A 21,099-nucleotide genomic window follows, 5' to 3' on the forward strand; every position below is an offset into this window, starting at 1 on the left:
ATTTGTCGAGAGCTGAGCCTGCTTCCAGCCCTCACCACTATTTACAAAAATTATTTTTATCAAAGGGATACACACATATGGTGAAAAAATGAAATAGCACGGAAGAGCTTATAATGAAAAGCAAGGGCCTCTTTCCAGTCCTGCTGCCAGAGGCAGCTGTTACCCAGTCCTGCTTTTAATTCTCTGCTCTTTGTAGGAGCAGCTGGGGCAGGAGGCCTCAGACCTGGGAGAGCATCCTTGCGTGACCGTGGGTTTGCAAATCCAGCTTTCAGGAGCTTCCCCACCCAGTGTCTGTCCTTAGATTCCCACGTCTGATGCTCTGGGCCACTGTTGCCCTCTCCCAAAACTACTGCTCCCTTCCCATGGGTCACTCCCCACCGCTTGCAGCACGTGGGAAGCCCCTCCAGTCACAGGGGAGCCTCAGAGAAACGTTACTCACACACAGCCTGGCAGAGTGGATTTCCAGCTTGCTGGAAAAGTCAGTCTTTGCGTGGAACCCCAGTTCCCTGCGGCAGCTGTCCTCTTGGCACGTGGCTGGCCCGTTGTGGGGCAGGGGCTGGGGGTTCTGGAGCTGGCCCTTTGCCGTTTGCTTGTCACCTCCCTCTGCTTCTTTCCCCCTCTCTGTGCTTTTCTTTCTCCTTTCCTCTCCTGTCCTCTTGTACATCCAATCTCTCTTTCTCTCTGGAAGGCCAAAGTCAGGCTTCTTTGCGGGAGGTGGGCTCTATTCCCTAAGACCTGTCAGGCTGCCTTGGGGCCCCGCAAGGCCCATGGGAGGGGTGGAGGGGAGAAATGCAGTAGCAGGACCCTCGCTCTGGGCCTCCTGTCCAGGGGCTGCACTCAGAGAGCAAGGGTGTGTGGCTACAGCCTTGACGCCCAGAGTGTGTGAGCCAGTGTCTAGTTTTGGTTTCACTCTGGGCTGATTTTGCTGTTTTTGTGCCCCAGTCTCCAGCTGGGCCTTTCCTTTCAAGCTAGGGGGACTGGAAGGGAGGCTTGGGTTTCCGTGCTCGGCCAGCCTGTGAAGGGGAAGCTGCCCTTTCCACTGCCCCCATCCAGCCTCCTATGTCAGCAGGACTTGGTGAGAGACCCACGAGGGAAGCTTGCCGGGCACTCCGAGCTTTAATTGCCTGTCGGAGGGTCCCCTTCCTCCTCGGCCTCAGAGGCTCGTGTTTCATTTCTGAAGGAAGGAGGCAGTTTTCCCGACAGTCCTTATCTGCTCCGTCCATCAGCGCTCTGCCCCATGCTCCGTGGAGATTGCAACAGACTGCAAAGCCCAGCCGGCTGGGTCCAGTGCTGGTCCCTGATGCTTCCTGAGCGCCTACGATGTGCCAGGTTCGGTCACAAGGACACCGTGAGGCCCTATTTACAGATGAGGGAACCAAGGCACCAAGGGGGTTAGTCTTTGGCCCACGGGAATTTGGCTGGCGAGGACCAGATTTGGGATTCAGACACAGACAGACGGGTGTCAGTCTTGGAGCAAGCCTCGTGGCCGTGCGTGTGCGTGCTTGCGCGCACGCGCGCGTGTGTGTGCGCCCACAGCTCCCCGGCCCCAGCGTGGTTCCTCTGCACGTCTTCCCGCAGCTCCTCTCCCTGGGAGTATGTTCCCAAACTCACTGCATAAAATCCTTTTGATGCCCGGGTTCCTTGCAGCGGACACAGTGAGAGCCCTGTTCCCGCTTCCCCACCCCTGCCAGAGGGAGGCTCTGGGCCTCAGTTCAGAGCGCCAAACGGCACAGTGGCTGCCAAAGCGGGCCTGGACCTCACAGGTGAGCGGAGCACGCCGGGGACGGCGCCCACCTCGGCTGGGCCACGTGCTCAGTGATGGAGACAGGCCCTCGACCCGTCACACAGGCACACACAGATGCTGTGAGGCCCGGGGAGGGGAAGAACGTGGCTCTTCTGTGGAACTTCTGGTCGCAAATCTGGAACGGGAAGCGGGCCGTACCCGGGCAGAAGCCTCTTCCCGCCAGAGGGGCTGCCCTCCACCATCCGCGCGGGCCCCAAAGTCCCGGCACCCGCAGCAGCAGGCTCCTGCCCATGGATGGCTATAGCAGTAAAGCAAAGACACTCAAGAGTCCTCAGTCTCAGGGTCCTTCCCATCACCAGTGGTTTTTGGGGAAAGGTGGGCAGGGGGATCCGAGGGAAAGATAGATGTAGGATGCAGGGAGGAAAAAAGGGAGAGCGTGAACTGGCTGGGCTCACCCAGAGGCCCCCCAATGGAGGAACACCCTCTCTTTCTGCGAGGGAGGAGGTGCCCCCTTTGGAAGGCAGTGGGAGGCAGGAAGCCAGCACTGGAGGGTAGATCAATGTGGCTGGCGCTCCAGACACCAAACGGCTGCTGTCTGGGCACAAAGGTGTCTGTGGAGAGCCCTGGGAGATCGGCAGCAGCCCCGAGGGCCTGTGGCCCAGCTGGCCAGCCCCTCCCCAGAGCCTGCCAGCCCAGCTGAGGAGTGCCGTTGGCAGGGCCCCCTCTGCAGATCTGGCTGTATCTTCCCCACACATTGAAACCATCAGGCCTGGCCCTCCGAGCAGCCTGCCTAGCCCCGTCAGCTAAAGACACTGAGCTTTCATCCAAACCAGACCTTCCCTCCTCCAGGTCCCCACTTGGGGGAAGGGGGGCAGAGAGCACAGCCCTGGAGCCAATTTCAGAACTTTTTAAACCTTTGTCCCCTATTTTGCTTTCTCTTCTGAAATGTCCACGAGGCCACCTTCCACTCTGGGTCCCCCTCACTCCACCCTCGTCCTCCAAAGGGCATTTTTGTTGCTACTGCAGAAACAGGGAGTTCGGGGGACCCCGAAGTACGGAGCAGCTCCACCAAAGCAGCAAGGGCTCTTCTGTGCCTCCAGTTCTGGAGAAGCCAAATCAAAGGCAAAGCCTGAATGCCTCTTGCTCGCGGCCAATAAAAACCTTGCTCCAGTGCCGGCTTCCTCTGCTGAAATCAGATATCCCAGCAATAAACAAGTCCGAAAGGCAGGGGAAAGCTCTTATTTTTTTCTTCTTATTAGTTTTTCTTCCTTATAAAAAAAAAAAAAAAAAAGCCCTCTCCTATAACAGGATGCCTGCCCCAGAAACTTGAGTGCAGAACTGTGCTCTCTCCCGCTCTGCACCCCCGACTCCAGAATCCTAACCCCCAGGCTCCTGCAGGCAAGGGCGGGGCTTTGAACACTTGAAGGCTTTGCTCAAAGGCAGGTCAAAGGGGGTTGGGGGGACAGGCCTTGCAGCCTGGGTAGCTGGCTGCCAGCTTACAGGGAGAGCTGGGTTCTCGGCCTTTGGCTGCTGGTGGCAGTCGGAAACGAGAAGTGGAGTTAGGACAAATTGGGCCCACTTTTTCCTAAGGTAATCCTTCTGAAGTCCCCTCAATGCAACGCAGGCTGTGCAAAGCCCAGCACCGTGGGGTTTTGTGTTGAGTGCACAGTTGAGAAATCCAGGCAAGGGGGGTTGTGTGGCATCAGAGGGGCTGGGAGGGCAGAGGACTTGGGGTTTTGCTTCCCCACCAGCTCGCTCCTGGGCACTCCCTCCCATGCCTGTCTGTCCCAGGGCGAGTGGTCCTCCGCATGTGGCCTGCTGAGGAGCGCCCTCTCCTAAGAGCTGACATCTCTCCCCCATCCCCACCCCCAAATAGGTTTTTAAGTGACTTTGCTGTCAGAGATGCTATTCTGTTTGTTCTTCCTTCTGACACTATCTCTCTGGAGAGTTTCTGGTCAAGAGAATTATGTCGAGGCTGCAGATTGCAAGAGAATTGCGCCTAATGGGGAACAGACAGACAAGACACCTTTCATGTCCAGCCAAGTTTTTTCTTCCCCCCTCCTCTTTCTCTCTCTCTCTCCCAACTTCTCATCTTCCCTTTTTGGCTTCAAAGTTGGCCCTAGTTTGAGTTAGTTTCTTCGGTACAGCTGGTGAATAAGGTCACACATTGATTTTATTTTGGAGATTGGCAGCTGGGTCAAGCTTAGCTCTGAAGCTGGGGAGCAGCGTGCCTCTGCTGGTGCAGGGGTAGGGGAGTCCCAGCAGGAGCGCAGTAAGCCAGCTCATGGAAAGAACCTTCGAGAAGGCCGTCGGCACTCCAAGGGTGCCTTCTGCTCCTTTGTGGTCTCAAATCAGGAGCCGAAGCTTGTGTTCATTTTAAATACAAGAGTGTTGCCGAAAACACCCCTCACCTCTGTCCCCACTGCGTGCCATGTCAGCTCACTGTGCTGCAGTTGATAGAAAAAAAGAGTGTTAGTTCTGAGGTCCCCTGGGACCTTGAGGTGCTTCTAGAACTCTACCTTGTGAATAGCTGCTCAGCCACACGCAGCCCGAGTATCTACAAACTGGGTGCGAGTTGGGTGCTGCTGGGTGTGGTGGGAGCAACGCGGGTGGGAAAGAAGGACCCTCTCTTTACCTCAAACAAGCTTCTTGAGGGGGGAGCAGATTAGTAAAACATCTCGTGGACGGCTGGATTCTTTCGCTCTTAGTCACGAGGCTGATGTAATAGCATTCAACTGATTTCATGGTAAAGACAGCCGCAGTTCCCGGAGCAAATCAGTTCAATTGCACCACTGCACATCCATCCTCATAGAAGCCCTCCAGGGACTGGGGGCGAGGCCTTCCTCCTCCAGTGCTTTGGTGGAAAGCCCAGGGCCATTTCTTGTCTGAAGAACTAGGATGTCTTGGATTTTCAGAATGTCCCATTTGACCTCCTTCCTCCCGGCCCAGCCTTGGGGAACAGAATTCACTGCCCATCTAGCTCTGGGGGCAGGAGGACACAGTCCGGCACAGCCTGAGCCCTGCAGCCTGTGGCACAGTTTGAATCTGTTTGGGGGGAAACAGGGTAAAAGAAGGGGAAGGCTGATTTCACTCAGGCTGCGTTTAATTCTCTCCTTCCTTCTCATCCCCTCTACTTGTGGTTTCAAAGTTTGTTCTGCATCAAGATGTGTCAGTTCTCAACAATGACTGCAGGCTGGAAAACATACATTTCTATCATGGTAAGAAGTTTCTCTCTCTTTTTTTTTTAAGAAGGTTCTCTTAAATGAAGCTTACAGGGAGTTCCCTGGCAATCCAGTGGTGGCCCGGGTTCGATCCCTGGTCAGGGAACTAAGATCCCGCGAGCTGTGTGGCACTGCCGGAAAAAAAAAGCAAAAAAAACTAAAACCAAAACCAAAACCAAAAACCAAAAAAACCCTAAACTAAATGAAGCTTATAAATCTAAGAATATGCCGCTTACTAACTATTAAAGCCTGAGCCAACAGAAGAGACCAATGTGGTGTGGTGTGGTGACCAAGCTCTGGAACGGGAATCAAAGGCCTTGAGTTTATTTCTTGTCCTGCCACCAACCCACTCTGACCTCAGGCAAGGAGCACACTGAACCTTCTCTGGGCCTCCGAGCCGTCTGCGAAGGGACACCGCCCAACAGCCTAAATCACCCTACCTGCTGCCGTGAGGGCAAAACAAGCGGATGTAGGGGATGGTGCTTCATGTGCCATGAATGATTAAAAAAGCGGGGCGAGGAGTACAGTTGCACTATAAAGAGGTTGCTTTATTAAGAGGTGCAATGAGTCTGGGAGGAACTTCCAGAGGACAGAGCCTTGATGGGTTACTGGGAGGCTCTGAGTGGCACCAAGCAGAGCGGGGCCCAGGAGGTCGACAGTATCGTCACAGAGACAGGCTGCCTGGGTGGGTCCGACCCAGGACAGCGTGCTGTTGTCACTCCGGAAACCTGCTGTGGATACTGTCACGGCTTTGATGCAAATCTGTGAGTACTCATGCCCGGCCCGTGTAACAAAAGACAAAGTCACAACTTTGCTGTTTTCTCTCCGCAAAAGGTCCCGGCCTGTGGTGGGCATACCGGACAGACATACTTTGGTTTCCTTTCCTGATCTGGGTTTGAGTCCGTCTCTCCGGGCTCCCCTGCTTCATTGTTCTTGATTTCCAGGCACAAGCCAGAGGGCTGTCTTGCTCAGACCCGTTTCTCACCCAAAGGTTCCACAGCCACCCTCAGGACCCTCAGCCGAATTCGAAAAGAAACGCTGTATCTGGAAGAACCTGTGACTCTGCAAGAGTCGGCCATATCACTTGGGAGAATCGTGTCCTCCCTGCCTTCTGTTTCTGCCTTAAAAGAAGGGGTGACAGGGGGCAGCGTCTGACTGGAGAACTGGGAGGGCAGCCTGGAGGAGGTGGCGGATGCTGTGAGCAGTGGGCGGGGCGCACTCTTGGGCTCCCGGGCCCCCTACCCTGTACCCACTCCCAGGCAAATTTGAAAAAAAAAATAAGGGGTGAGACTTCGGATGACAGCCTCTTCTAGAGTAGTCTGGGGACAGTGGCGCGCCAAAGCTCGCCCCTCAGGTTAGCCAATGTCGCCACCTAGAGGCAGTTTTAAGATTTTCTTACAGCAAGAGGCAACCTCTTTATTCTTGCAGTTCCTGAAATGCCAACATTTCACTTTCTTGCTCTTAGAAGTTCAGAATCCCTCTTTCATCCGCAGTCTGGCTTTGGCTGTATCTGTGACCCACAGGAAGCCCTTCTCCAAAGCTGTACGATGCCAGTGACGGGCACAGTGGCTTCCTATCGGGTCCAAGGCCCCCCTCCTGTTATACTCACTCACTACACCAGATGGAGAAAATAAATCTTTTAATCGCTTTGTAATTGGCATAGATGGCATAATTCAAACTCACATTTTTATTTAATAGACTGAAATATCACACTATAGCTTTGATTGAAACAGTACAGGAATCATAATGGTTTAAGTTTTACAAAATTTCATTTCGGCAGGAGCTTAATGGAAGTTGTTTCATAAAATTAGAGACTGGGGCTTGAATAAGTAAGAAAAACCCACCTAGAAAACAAACAACGACCCAGACTACAGTTGTCTGTTGTGACTATCCGAGAATTGTGCTTTCTGGGTTTTGAAGAGCTAGCTAGTCCATTAACGTCAAGACTTGCAAAATTCTGCCTTATAAACATGGTTGGGAGGGGAGGCTATAAATATGCCTAAAAAGTGCTCCCAGGAACAGGAACCTCAAAGCCAGGCTTTGTTGAAACTGTGAGCCTGAACTGGCTTTGAGGGAATCTTTCATATCTGGGGAGCTATGAGATAAGAAATCATCACAACGGGGACTATGGTGGCGGAAAAATCGTATCATTTGATGGTCATCACCGTAGGGCCCAGGGCAAAAGCTCAAAGTCCTGTCTCTGGAGGAGGACGTTAGAAAGGCCCAAGGACCGCTTATGTTAGTTGCCCTGTAATTTTCAGGGTCAGCACCACACGGTGGCTGAGGACACAGCTCTCATCAGCCACAATGTGGGTCTGGAGGACTAACTCAAGGCAGGTCCTGAAGTTACCTGTACTGCCATTCCAGAGTGGAGACCGACGCTTACTGGCTGGGGTGGAGACTGGGGGCAGAAACCACGCTGCTCCAGAGCAGCAGAGATGGCTACTCAGTGGGGTCTGTACGGAGTTGGTAACAGGGAACTTTCTATTGAAGTGGACGACAAGTGAGAATCCCTCTGACTTCGGTGATTATAGGCATCGACAGTCAGCAAGTTTGAACCTGGGAAAGGCATTCATGGGTTGGTTGGTGCTCCTGGGCAATGTTCAAGCCTGAACTCAACTCCTGACTAGTGCCCAGGTACCTGTTCTGCAGAAAAGTCTGGATTCCTCAAATCCAATCCAAAGTCACTGCTTGAAGTGAGCTTCCTGCGTCAGACACTAAGTCAGATGGTTTCCATCGACGCACATAATGGTCGGCGTGCTCTTTCCAGGTCCCGAGGAGGGTGTGGTCGTGCTGTGACGTGGGGCACGTGGAAGCGAAAGCCCAGAGTAGTGTGTAGTCAGTCTTCCTGGACCCGGCCCTTGGGCTGGGCCGCTGCTCAGTGTGCCCGGGCCACCTCCGCCGCCGGGGCCTTCAGCTCTGCTGCAGCCTTGTCGGGGGCAGCTTTCTTGGAGTAATCTCGCTCTCCAAAAATGGTGCTTCCTATTCGGACATTCGTAGATCCCACTTCAATCTGTGGGAAAGGAGTACCGAGGGCTGAGTTTAACGTAATGAAACGCAGCAGACGCTGAAGCTGCGCCTCATCTGAGGGGCTTCTCGGAAGGACAACGATGACGCAGCTGCAGAGGACTATGGGGCAGTGGTTCACCAGGAGAGGGTGTTTAAGAAATAAGTAAGGGGACTTCCCTGGTGGTCCAGCGGTTAGGACTCCGTGCTTCCACTGCAGGGGGCCGGGTTCGATCCCTGCTCAGGGGCCTAAGATGTTGCAAGCTACGTGGCGCGGCTTAGATCCTCCTGAGCACAGGATCTAATTCCATTTTACTTATAAACACAAAGTATTTTTGCATTGCTTTAGTTATTCTATTTTCCACACGAGCTCCTACTGTATACCTGGAGGAAAGTTTATAGTGTGATTTTTGGAACACTTATCAAGTTATTCACTGCCCCAGAAGATCACGTATGTGAGCTGTTAATACAGCACACCTGTCAGAACGTACTTAGAGCTGCTGCCATCGTGGTGAATCTACACGCACGACGAGGCATCAGACTACTTCGTCATGACTTACTGTCATGTAGCCACGCCCAAGCATGAACACAGTGAAACGCCTTTTTAAGAAGCTGTAGTTTAATTTCTTCTTATTTTCCTTTAGATTCCACTTAGGGAATTAATTTAAAAAATTATGTGTGGGGCTATAATTCCTATACACTTCATTTCAAAAAAGAAGCGGCTGGGGATGCTAGTATAGGTGAGAGCCAGCACTCCTGGGCACCTAACGCTACAACGAGGTTTTTCTGTAGCAAAAACACATTGTTGCTGGGGGCCTTTGGACCCGAACTTGAGGCACTGAGGGCGCCGGGGAGGACACTCACCGCATGCTGGAAGTCCATGGACATGCCCATGCTCAGCTCCACCTGGTCGGCAGGAATGCTCAGCTTCCTGCACAGCTCCTCCCGGAGGGACAGTAACACCTGACAGAGAGACGAGTGTGACATCCATTTATCCCTGCCTTCTCCGAGGATGCCTGAAAGCGGCTGAATCTCAACATCTCTGACAGAGATTCTTTATTCCTCATGGTTTCAAGGCCTGTTAAAATTGCTGGAAGTGGACTTCCCTGGTGGCGCAGAGGTTAAGCAACCGCCTGCCAATGCAGGGGACACGGGTTCGATCCCTGGTCCGGGAGGATCCCATGTGCTGCGGAGCAACTAAGCCCGCGCACCACAACTACTGAAGCCCGTGCGCCTAGAGCCCATGCTCCGCAACAAGAGAAGCCACGGCAATGAGAAGCCCGCGCACCGCAACGAAGAGTAGCCCCCGCTCACCACAACTAGGGAAAGCCCGCACGCAGCAATGAAGGCCCCATGCAGCCAAAAATAAATAAATAAAATAAAATTTTTTAAAAAGATAGAAAAAAATGTTTTAAAAAAATTGCCAGAAGTTACTGAAAGGTTTTTTTTTTTTAGCAAATTCTCCTCCTTTTCAAGAAAGCTGTCAGTCGTTGGGGAGGAAGTCAGAGCTCATTTTCTCTAAAGACCGTGTCAGGCAGGTTCACACTGAGCCGAGAAGGGTCTCTGGAGGTTTGGGGACCTGTTCTGTGTCCCGTATGAGGAGAGTTCCAGAAGAGGGTAATCATATAACATGACAGGCAACGCCCGGGATGTCTGTGGAGTTGACGGCAGCAGCCAGCCCTGCTCCAGCACCTCACCGGATGCTTGATTGGCACGTGAGCAGCGCCCCAGCCGGGCCCCGAGTACCTGGAAGTCTGGGTTCGGTCCTCGACTAAGATCGTGCCCTAAGCTCCCGATGGTCATCAGCCCCACGAACTCCAGGCTGGGGCACTTGGTGCTTATGTGTTCCACCACGGCCACCATCTCTGCAGGGGGCAGGCCGTGTTTGCCTTCACAAAAAGAAACAGAAGACACATAGAACATACCAAGATGTTCCAGGAAGCCAGAGGAGAGCCCCCTTCTCACCCCTTCCTTATGACGGAGGAGGTGGCTCTCAGACAAGAGGACTTCTTGGAAGAACTTGTCCTCAAGACCAAAAGAGTGACTTTACATTGAGGTCTCCGTGTGTGTTACTCCCCTTCTGACCTGGTTCTGAGTTTCTCAAGGGAAGAGCTCTAAACTGGATTCTCTTTATTCTATCTCAGCATCTGAGAACAGCTACAGTAGAAGGAAAAGAAAGAACACTGCTTTTCTTCAGACACCAAGAAGATTCACATCGCCAAAATGCCAGATTAACCCGAGAATTATTTTTCCAAATCTGGTATTTCTACCGTTTTATTAATTTATTAGAATTGTAAAAAAATAAAAAATGAAGTATATATTACATAGTTTTGACTATAACTTGCAAAATTTAACTGAACTCGCTAATTAACAAGCAGAGGAGGAGTCTGCAGCAAATGATTATTTGTTACACAGCTATGAGGATGGACACTGTCCTTCTCTAATTTAACAAATGGACATGCTAACATCCACCAGTCTTTACTTGGGGCAAAGGACAGCCACTGATCAGGAAATGACGTAACAGACTTGGCCTGGAGTCAATTTCAGATTTACCTATATTGATAATGTATTGTAGAATCTAGGTACATGTACATGTAACGATAATTGTTAAAATTTACTGAACACTTCTGTGCCAGGCACATGTGCCAAGTCCTTAGAGCTTTTCATTTAATGCAGTAACTGGATGAAGTAAGTACTCTTACTTTCTCCGTTCTAAAGAGGGGGAGACTGAGGCAACGGGAAACCAAGTACCTTTCCCAAGGTCACACAACCAGGAAATGTGGAACTGGGATGTGGATCCAGGTAGCCTGACTCCAGGTAGCCCCATGCTTGTTCCTTCAGCCTAAGCTTTGCAGGCAAATGACTGGTCTGTAAACACTTATTCTTAACGAAGAGCTAACAGGTAAGACGCTCAGGGCTCTATAGCAACAGCTTTACCTCCATTTCCACGTTCAAGCCTCACAACACCCTTGGGAGTACTGCCCTGCTTGCACTGCCAGATAAGGCAGTGAAGTGCGGAGAGGTTAGGTACGTTACTCAAGGTTACAACGCTGCAAGTGGTGGAGCTCAGACTCCAGGTCTGTCTGATTTCAGAGCCCAGGTTCTGTTTACTATTTTACATTGTTAACCCAAGCCCCATAAACATATTCACTGATTGGTACTCAGTGATATTTCTTCGATTTTCTCCTAATGTAACATTGAATAGTTTTGTTAGGTCCTGAGAAGTATTATACATGTAAAACTGCAATCTCTTTCAGGAGGGATGGTGACTTCTGAGAATTTTCAGGATCAAAGTCACAATGCCCTTCTCGATTCCCCTTGCCCACCTCCTCAAAAATTAGGAAATAACAAACCATGATGTATTAAAGAATTACACGTGGACAGGTTTGGATGTCACTGTGCCAAGACCCTACAGTTTCCTTAAAGGCCTGTGACTTCTTTCTGTAACCTTAGGTATCAGATGCTTAGGCCTGCCATTCTTCCTGAGGTACAACCATCCTAAGGGGAGAAAAGTCTGCAGTCCAGGTCTGGTCACTTACTCTCCTCTCCGCTGGTGTTAATCTGGACCATAACCTTTAACCTTTCGGGAGAACCTTTTTTCTGCCACGCACTGTTCACTTTGTCTGCCAGCTTCACAGAATCCACTGTTTCCAGCATGAAGAGATTGGGGACAGCTGTAACGAGAAAGAGGCCAGGTCATTCTTCACTCACCTGACCGCAGCAAGCAACACACCACAAAGCTTTTCTTGGTAGACAGGAAAATAATTTCCCAGGAAAAGGACAGTTAAGTCTCAGTTCTGCTAAGACTTACGCGACAGTTTACTAGATATTAAGTTTGAATGTCAGCCCATTGCTGTCTAATCGGAAAACATGAATAAGGAAAGGGAGGTGATGACGTGCTACAATCAGGCGGCACATGTATCCATCCATAAGCTTCAAGAAGCTAATAGTTTATAAATTAGGAGTTTGGGAGTAACATATACACACTACTATATATAAAACAGATAACCAACAAGGATCTACTGTATAGCACAGGGAACTATACTCAACATTTTGCAAAAACCTATATGGGAAAAGAATCTGAAAAAGAATTTATCTATCTATCTATCTATCTATCTATCTATCTATCTTAATCACTTTGCTTTACATCTGAAACTAACACAACATTGAAAATCAACTATACTTAGGGACTTCCCTCGTGGTCCAGTGGTTAAGAATCCACCTTCCAATGCAGGGGACGTGAGTTCGATCCCTGGTTAGGGAACTAAGATACCACATGCCGTGGGGCAACTAAGCCCACACGCCGCAACTATTGAGCCCGTGCGCCACAACCAGAGAGCTCGTGTGCTGCAACTACAGAGCCCACGTGCTCTGGAGCCTGCACGTCACAACTACAGAGCCCACGTGCCACAACTAGAGAGTCTGCATGCCACAACTAGAGAGAAGCCCACACACTGCAACTAAGACCTGATGCAGCCAAAAATAAATAAATATTAAAAAAAAGAAAATAAACTATACTTCAATAAAAAAATAAAAATTAAAAAAAACAATAAACAGTGAAAAAAAAAAAGAAGCTGATAATTGTAGAGATTCTGAATGGCAGGCTTGATCTGATTAAATCTCAGTTCAAACTGAGAGAAACAGGCCAAGATGACAATAAGGAAAGGTTAAACAGTGAAAGCTAAAGTGCTCCCTGGGCCTGATATCTCCATGTCTTTAAACTTCCTGGGATGGGGATGCTCTTATTCAACAAGGACATCAGAATGACCACTGACAGCTAAGGGAGATACTTAGCTGTCATCAAAACCAACTTCTTTCCCAAAGATGCATTTAGTCTTGCCTCAGATAAAAAACAACAAGACAGAAGCAACATCAGCAGCTTACGTTTATTAAACACTGAAATCCTCCAGGTAATATGCTAATAACCTTATCTGCATTCTTTTTTTTAAATTGAAGTATAGTTGATTTACAATATTGTGTTAGTTTCAGGTATAGAGCAAAGTGATTCAGCTACATATATTCTGATTTTTTTCCCATAAAAGTTATTACAAGACACTGAATATAGTTCCCTGTGCTACGCAGTAGGACCTTGTTGTTTATCTATTTTATACATAGTGGTGTGTATCTGTTAATCCCACACTCCTGATTTATCCCTCCCCCCACCCCTTTCCCCTTTGGTAACCATAAGTTTGTTTCCTGTGAGTCTGATGCTGTTTTGTAAATAAGTTCATTTTGTACCTTTTTTTTTTAGATTCCACATATAAGTGATAGCATATATTTGTCTTTCTCAGCCTTACTTCACTTAGTATGATAATCTCTAGGTCCATCCATGCTGCTGCAAATGGCAGAATTTCATTCATTTTTATGGCTGAGTAATATTCCATTGTGTATATGTACCACATCTTCTTTATCCATTCATCTGTTGATGGACACTCAGGATGCTTCCATGTTCTGGCTATTGTAAACAGTGCTGCTATGAATACTGGGGTGCTTGTATCTTTTCGAATTAGAGTTTTCATCTTTTCTGCATATATGTGCAGGAGTGGGATTGCTGGATCATATGTCAGTTCTATTTTTAGTTTAAGGAACCTCCATCCTGTTCTCCGTAGTAGCTATATCAATTTACATTCCCATCAACAGTGTAGGATGGTTCCCTTTTCTCCACACCCTCTCCAGCATTTATTATTTGTATAATTTTTGATGATGGCCATTCTGAATATGTTTAAGACCATGATTCTTGTGATGGTTTCATAAGTGCAAACATATGTCAAAACTTATCAAATTAAATATGTGCAATTTATTGTATGTCAATTATACTTCAATAAGGCTGTTTTAAAAAATAAGTACAGGTTACTTTAATTTTGACACCTTGAGAGAAGTAAGTATTCAGTTATTCAGGAAGATTTCCACCTGTCATTTTCACACAGTTAAGTCTTTCTATAGTTAATTCTTAATTTTACTTTATTTACTGTATGTTACTGTATATTGTATTTTATTATTATATACTTTACTTGTAGTATTGTACATTATTGCACTTTATTTACTGTAGCCTTTCATTTAAAGGGAAAAGGACAAAAGTGTCTCCTTTGCCAGCTGAAAAATTTTATGGGCTTTAATTCCTTATAATTTATTTCAAAGACCACCAAAAAATACCTAATGTGAGGTAGGGTAGGTTTCCAAGTATATATTACCCAGTCAATTGTGAGTTCATTCTTTTCTTACACGTTTTCCCTTATATTAAGAACGAAGATTTCCTAATGCCATCTGCAGCAACACAGATGCAACTAGAGATGATTATACTGAGTGAAGTAAGTCAGAAAGACAAATACCATATGATATCACTTATGTGTGGAATCTAAAATATGGCACAAATGAACCTATCTATAAAACAGAAACAGACTCACAGACACAGAGAACAGACTTGTGGTTGCCAAGGGGGGTGGGGGAGGGAGAGGGACAGACTGGGAGGCTGGGATTAGTAGATGCAAACTATTATATATAGAATGGATAAGCAACAAGGTCCTACTGTAGAGCACAGGGAACTATATTCAACATCCTGTAATAAACCATAATGGAAAAGAATATAAAAAGAGAATGCATATATGTGTATAACTGAGTCACTTTGCTGCACAGCAGAGATGGGCACAACATTGTAAATCAGCTATACTTCAATTGAAAAAAAAAATTGAAAAAAGAACTAAGATTTCTTTCCCAAAAGAAACTCCAAGGCACAAATGGTGAATCAGGAATACTCTAAAATCTTCTCTCTTCCACAGAAGGTACCGTAAGTGATACAATGATGAAAAAATTGTGTCTTCCTATTTAGAGTTTTATCTTACCCATCAACTTGTTGACATTTTGTTTCTGTAGATGGCCAATGAAGTGCCATTTGATCTCAGGACATGAAGACAGAATCTGAAGAGAAAGAGGTGACGTGTTTGACTTAGACTGTGCGGAGGCCTTGCCCGCCCACATACCTTGCACGCTGCCTTCTGACCTTTCCCCTCTATGCAATAAACCACTACTGTCATCTTCCGTCAGGCTCCTAAGGATACTTAGAGAAAACCTGAAGGCTTCTGTTCTATTTCTCTTCCTTGTTCCCATCCACTCTCTCCTTCTTTCAGATATTGCCCATTAAGAATGAACTGATTAAAGCTTTCAAATCTCAAAAGGATCCAAGATTACAGCAAGCTCCTAAAAATCACCATTTTCAAAAAGTCACAAAGGAGAAAACTATGATCTTAAGAAAGAAAGAAAATCTAGATGAGAAATGTTTAGGGCTCAAGGTGAACACAGACATTTCTACCGCCAGCCCGACCTCCAGCTCTAAAACTCAACCACCGACGTGGGTCTAATTTTCAACTGAACAGCCAAGACTGAGATACAAACTAAAGAATTCAGATTCCACTTACTTTAGGATTTGATGCTTTTTCAAGCAGTTCCTGAACCTAGAGGGTAAAAACAGAGCAAGTCAGAAGCCTGGCATACGTGACTCTTCCGAGGGCAGTGTGGAAAAGGGTTCTTACATAGTTCTCCCCGAAAGTGCGCTGCCCGTGACTGTAGGCCTCGATCACCATGTCTGCAGGTTTGGTTTTGCTGACCGCTACTAGCCGGGGCTGGATGGCTGGGAGTTCCTGCCAAGAGGAAAAGACCCAGATGAATCAAAGGTTGGGAATATTATCCCAATAAGCCCTGTAGGACATCCTGTAGAAGAGACTGGCAGAGATCTTTAACTTGGCATTCTGGAAGATCCATTTTTCCAATACTGCAGGGAGATCAGTGTCAAATGATGTTGATCAAATGTCTTTTGTATGCGTGGCATCTAACTCTAATACGCTAGCTACCTTAACATCTAGCAGAAGACCTTTCTCTCTCAGGAGAGCTGGGCAGGTAACTAAGAGCAGGATTTCCGTAGAGCCTGGTCTTTGACCGACAGTATCAGCATCACCTGGGTCCTGCTCCAGACCCACTGGATCTGAACCTCAGTCTGGAGTCTGCGAATCTCCTTTAAATCAAGCTCTCCGGATGAGTCTCTTGCATGCCAAGGTTGGAGGTTTAAGAATCACTTTGCCAAGAGAAGGCACTGCTCTCTGACTAGAAGGGAGGCCACTTCTGGCTTCTGAAACCCCGAGGTCAACAGTCTTGGAAACTCATCTGGGTCCTGGTGTAATTATCAGTATTGCCCACAGGCACTCTCAAAAGCAGCCTGCTTAGGGCAACTCTGTAACTTATTGTACAATCTAATCAGGAACCAGCGGCAGAACTGAGCCAAGGACACAGAAGGCTCTGGACTCAGGATTAGACCTAGCTGACCCCCCTGTCATGGCCATTACCTAAAAAGCGGCTTCCCTGGACTCCGCTATAACCAAATCCACACAGGGAAGAGATTCACCTATCCCCATATGGCTCAGTTTTCAGGTACCCCATCACCCTCTGGAATTTTTACAGAATCACAGAGTTCTCAAAGGGCCTGAAAAGTTACAATGATTAGCAAAGAGTTTTCCCTTCCTTCTGAGGGCTGCACTGCCAACCTTTGGAGACCATGTCATAACTCCTAGGATTATGCGGATGAATTGACAGTTTCTAGAGAAAAAAGTGGAATAGGCAGCCCATCTGCCTGAGAGTTATACTGGGAGCACCCCCTAGCGTGATTATTTATTAGGGGAATCTCTAGCTTTTTCTTGGAGAATCACAAAAAAATTAATGCTGGAAGGGAGCTTAGAGCTTTCCATTGCCTGTACATATGAGGAAACTGACAGCCCGAGCAGTTAAGTGACTTGTTCAAGGTAACGTCTAAGTAACAGCCAAGTAAAGGCTACACTAATACGGGTCTTCTGTCTCCAGGCCAGCATTCTCAGCTCTAACACCATAAATGCTTGATCAGGGAAAACTTTGACCTCTCTATTCAAGCCTGTCTTACTCCACACAATTCAGCTTAAACTTGCACTGAGGGGGGAAGATACTGACCTTTGGTTTAGTGAACTTCCAACAGGAGAGGAAATATATATAAGGAAAAAAAAAAAAAACCTCCCCGTAAACTGCTTCGGATTGGAGGTCAATTTCCTCCTGCCCCAAACGCGCAAGTGCAGCTCTGGTGCCTCCCTCCCAAGTCGGACCAATCCACCCTGTCCTGCGCCAGCGAGGGGGGTGGGGGGACTGACATTTACTGAGCATATCTACTAGCTGAGACGCTGCCACACACGTGATCTCCGGCAGACCTGGCCTCCTTTGGCTGCTCTGGTAGTGGTCGTCTTCTCCTGCGGCCTCTGGGCACAGGCCTGGCCCCTCTCCCATCCGCCAAGGCTGCTGACCCCTAACACGAAGCGGGATGGAGAATGATCGCGCTGCCTGGAGACTGGTCATTTTCCCGGGATACCGACACCTTCTGCTCCGACCAAGCCAACCTCCAGAAAACCTGACGTAAGCTGAGGAACCCCTTCGCTAGCCTTTTGGGGGCTCTGCAACCCGCGCCAATGCCAAGGCGGCGGGCAGGTCCCGCCCCTCCGGGAGACCCCTCTGCGTCACTGTGACGACCCATTCACACGCAGGTGTTTCCCCCCCACCCCGCCTCAAAGCGGCCGCCCACCGTCACCGCGCGGTCCCCTTCCTCACCCGCGGCCGCCGCGTCACCGCCTGCTGCACGCGCTCGTTCACCGCCCTCAGGGCGAAGCCGACCCCCAGCTCTGCGGACATGCCGGCAGCTCTCCACATCCCCCAGGGCCTAACGTCCAGCCCGACCCCCGCTCCCCAGGCTGAGACCCCTTCCGGTCCCGCCCAGCTCACGTCTTCTTGTGCCCAATCACCGCTCACCACCGAGTCGTTTCAGCCAATCGTCAGCACGGGGCGGGACGGGGACGGTGCGGCTGGCGGCCCCGGCCCCGGCCCCTCGGCGGCGCCATCTTGGGAAGGTCGCCGAGGAAGCCCGGCGGGGCTCCTGGGTGCGGAGCTGCTGCTGGCGTCGTTCACGGGCCGCGGGGAAAAACGAGGGGCGGGCCTTCTGCGTCCGCCGTCTCTGCCGCCCCCGCGGAACCGAAGGGATGCAGAAAACGTGGCCTATGCCCGAGGTCCTCTTCCCGGTGTCCTTTGCTAGCGGATCAGCAGAAGCTGCTGGGGCGGGAGACATGCCTTTTATCTCAGATGATTCTCGGGAGGAACCGTTAAGAGATATAAAAGAAAACTGCAAAGAACATGGCAGGATTCAAATGTACGGTTATTTTCCTCTGGTCATCCTTTAGCCCAGTACTGCCCAGTGTAAGACACATATGTAATTTAAAGTTTTCTAATAGGCACATTAAAAAAATACATTTTATATAGTCCAATATATCCAGAGTAAGGTTTCAATATGTAACCAATAGAAAAACTTAATGAGATCTTTGAATTCTTATTGTATTGATACTTAATTTACAAAACCCGGTGTGTAGTTTGGACGACAAGCCTCAACTCAGACTGTCCACGCCGCAGTCCCCCCGGTGGCAGGTGCCGCCTTCTGGGAGGAGAGCTTTAGACAGTCCAGCCTGGGCTCCGCACACATCCAGCCCAGTTCTTGAGTCTCCTATGTGTGTAGCTCTGGGCCATATGAAGATCACAAACAGGATGAGGGGCGCAGTAGGAGCTTCCCTAGTGGCGCAGTGGTTGGGAATCTGCCTGCCAATGCAGGGGACACGGGTTCGAGCCCTGGTCTGGGAAGATCCCACATGCCGCGGAGCAATTAGGCCCGTGAACCACAACTACTGAGCCTGTGCGTCTGGAGCCTGTGCTCGGCAATTAGGGAGGCCCGCGCACCGCGATGAAGAGTGTCCCCTGCTTGCCGCAACTAGAGAAAGCCCTCGCGCTGAAACGAAGACCCAAGACAGCCATAAATAAATAAACAAATAAATAAATTTAAAAAAAAGATTAGCGCAGTAAAATACTAAGTTTAATAGTCGGATGGTGAAATGGTAGGTGCTGAGGCAAGTAGAGATGGATTTTGTTGCAGAAAACATTCTTGGCTGTACTGCTGTACTGTTGAAAGACTCTCAAGCATTAATTCAGCTTCATGAATGAGATGCTATTACGTTGGAGAAAGGGCTAAAGTTTGCTCTCCATGTTGTCTTGAGGTGACTGGGCTTCGAGCCTTCTGGAAAGGGCAACGTTCGTACTTTCTTCTCTCACCGTCTTCCCAGACCCTGGGAACTGAGACAGAATTTCACATGTCTGCCCTGGGAAAATCACTTTGAGCAGAACCTAGGGTCTTTGTCATGAAGGACTTCTTTTGGGGAAGTTTCCATCTACCACGAACACAAAACTGGGTTATCTGTAAACTAGGGTTGCAGTAATTGTGTTCAAGTAAAATGTCTCTGGACTTGATAATTTCTACTCCTGCCAAAGTGATAAAGATTAAAAAATGACTAGACTAGCCCTTCATGGTGTGAATATACTAATAGATGCTTGTGGTAGAGGTGCAAGGTTGGAAGGCGCTAGCCGGCAGTCAGTGGTGGAAGGAACAAAGGGATCATGGTGAAGGGCTGTATAGCGGAAGGACTGGGTGAGCATGACATACTTAAACGGATATGCTATATAGAAAACATTTTAAAGACCATAAATACTTAACAGAACTAAGGGATGTATAATCCAGGTGATAGCTCACTATGACAATAAGTAGAAGTAACTTCATTTAATAAGTCAGGTCATTTCTTTGAATTACAAGGTCAACCTCCCCACCCCAATGGTGTGAGTGTGGCTCCCCAAAAAGTATCAGAAGAGTGATTTAAGCTTTCAAGTTAATAAGGATAGTGGCGGCAAGATTGGGTGGTGGTGCGCATAGGACTGACACAAGTTGAATCTTGGTTTCATCACTAAACTGTGATCTTGGACAAGTAACTGAACTTCTCAGTTTTTCATTTATAAAATGGAGTCCGTCAACATCTCCTTCAGACTTGCAGTAAGGATCAATCAAGGTAGCATGTGACACACACTAAGCAGAGTGCTCCCCAAAGCAAGTGTTCAGTGAACACTAGTCCCTCCATTAGTCAACATTTATTGAGACGTTTTCTCTGTAAAGGAACCAGGGGAGACCAAGATGAGTAGGACAGGATTTATTGTGGATTCACTTCTAAGATACTTTTCATCTCTAACATTCTATGACCTTATAAAAACGGAAATAAAGGCAAAAAGATCATGGGGACCCCAGTCTCATTATGATTTCCCATTTTCCAATTTTTTTTTTTAGCGTCTTAGCTGTACTTTTGAATGAATTTTATTCCACTTTTTCCTCCTTATTTTCATTTTTAGTTTCTTCCTCTTCCTGGGACATCAACCATCTAATTTAACCTTTCATCCTTCCATACTACTTAATCCTTGAAAAATGCAAGTCTGAAATCACCTCATCCCTAGTAATTGTCTTTCAATTGCTCCAACAGTTTGCAAGGACAAAGAAGAAAAGAGATTAGAAAGCCAAATACCCAGAGGAACCGGTTTCACAAACAATTTTATAAATATCTAGTATACTTACCATAAATGCCATCAAACTTTTAAAATATACACCTCTGTAGTCTAAGGCCCTGAATTATGAGAAAAACATTTATGGATTTAAAAATTATTTCCTTTAGGGAATCCCCTGGCCGTCCAGTGGTTAGGACTCTGCACTTTCACTGCCAAGGGCGTGGGTTTCATCCCTGTCGGGATTAAGACCCCACATGCTGCGCGGTGTGGCCAAAAATAAAAGTTTCCTTTTGAGTTTACTGTGATTCTTTCAGGGGGATTAAAAAAAAAAAGATAAAATAATAAAAAATTACTGTTGCCTGGTTACTTGGCTCTGAAGAGAAATGGAAAAATAATGCCCATGTTCCAGTTTAAATGAATTCAGGTAGAGAAGCCATGTCAGCAATCCCTCAGCAAACATACTGTCACATTTGGCTTTTGAAATGTCAATATAGATTCTAGAACCCTAGACCTGGTGAGGACCTTTAGAGATCATTTGATACTTCATATAGAGAGGATGACATTTAAACCATCCCAAACAGCACAGAATCTCCCCAAGACCATCAGAGAAGAAAATGTTATCTGTGATAATCCCTGGATTTATTTTCTATTTGCAGATAACCACTTCTCCCTATTTCAAATTTTAGCCAGTCTTAAAGTAAAATCTTT

General features: G+C 48.0%; 1 protein-coding gene across 3 annotated transcripts; it reads right to left on the reverse strand.

Annotated features, from left to right (window-relative positions):
- Window positions 1–6,587: 6,587 nt before the first annotated feature.
- PLPBP (pyridoxal phosphate binding protein) lies at window positions 6,588–17,743 on the reverse strand. Of its 3 annotated transcripts, none has more exons than XM_067721862.1 (8): window positions 17,584–17,743; window positions 15,498–15,605; window positions 15,384–15,419; window positions 14,811–14,886; window positions 11,511–11,645; window positions 9,718–9,860; window positions 8,836–8,934; window positions 6,588–7,978 (listed from the first exon to the last, which is right to left on the reverse strand). In XM_067721862.1, the coding sequence occupies exons 1-8, from the start codon at window positions 17,680–17,682 to the stop codon at window positions 7,844–7,846; spliced, it is 831 nt and encodes a 276-aa protein (XP_067577963.1). In that variant the 5' UTR covers window positions 17,683–17,743; the 3' UTR covers window positions 6,588–7,843. The 3 variants fall into 3 exon arrangements, with proteins under 3 accessions (XP_067577963.1, XP_067577964.1, XP_067577962.1); XM_067721863.1 differs by having other exon boundaries at window positions 17,558–17,688; XM_067721861.1 differs by lacking the exon at window positions 17,584–17,743 and adding an exon at window positions 16,939–17,084.
- Between the last annotated feature and the right edge of the window lie 3,356 nt (window positions 17,744–21,099).

Source organism: Pseudorca crassidens, chromosome 21, assembly GCF_039906515.1.
Source record: "Pseudorca crassidens isolate mPseCra1 chromosome 21, mPseCra1.hap1, whole genome shotgun sequence".
NCBI lineage: Eukaryota > Metazoa > Chordata > Mammalia > Artiodactyla > Delphinidae > Pseudorca > Pseudorca crassidens.

What these genes read in the sequence shown, in the direction of transcription:
- PLPBP (XM_067721862.1), bottom strand. Translation starts at nt 17,682, where the DNA reads ATGTGGAGAGCTGCCGGCATGTCCGCAGAGCTGGGGGTCGGCTTCGCC. An exon ending in CGGTGACGCGGCGGCCGCGG is followed by an intron (nt 15,606 to 17,583) that starts GTGAGGAAGGGG and finishes TCCTCTTGGCAG; the next exon opens with GAACTCCCAGCCATCCAGCC. An exon ending in CCATGGACTTCCAGCATGCG is followed by an intron (nt 7,979 to 8,835) that starts GTGAGTGTCCTC and finishes CCTTTCCCACAG; the next exon opens with ATTGAAGTGGGATCTACGAA.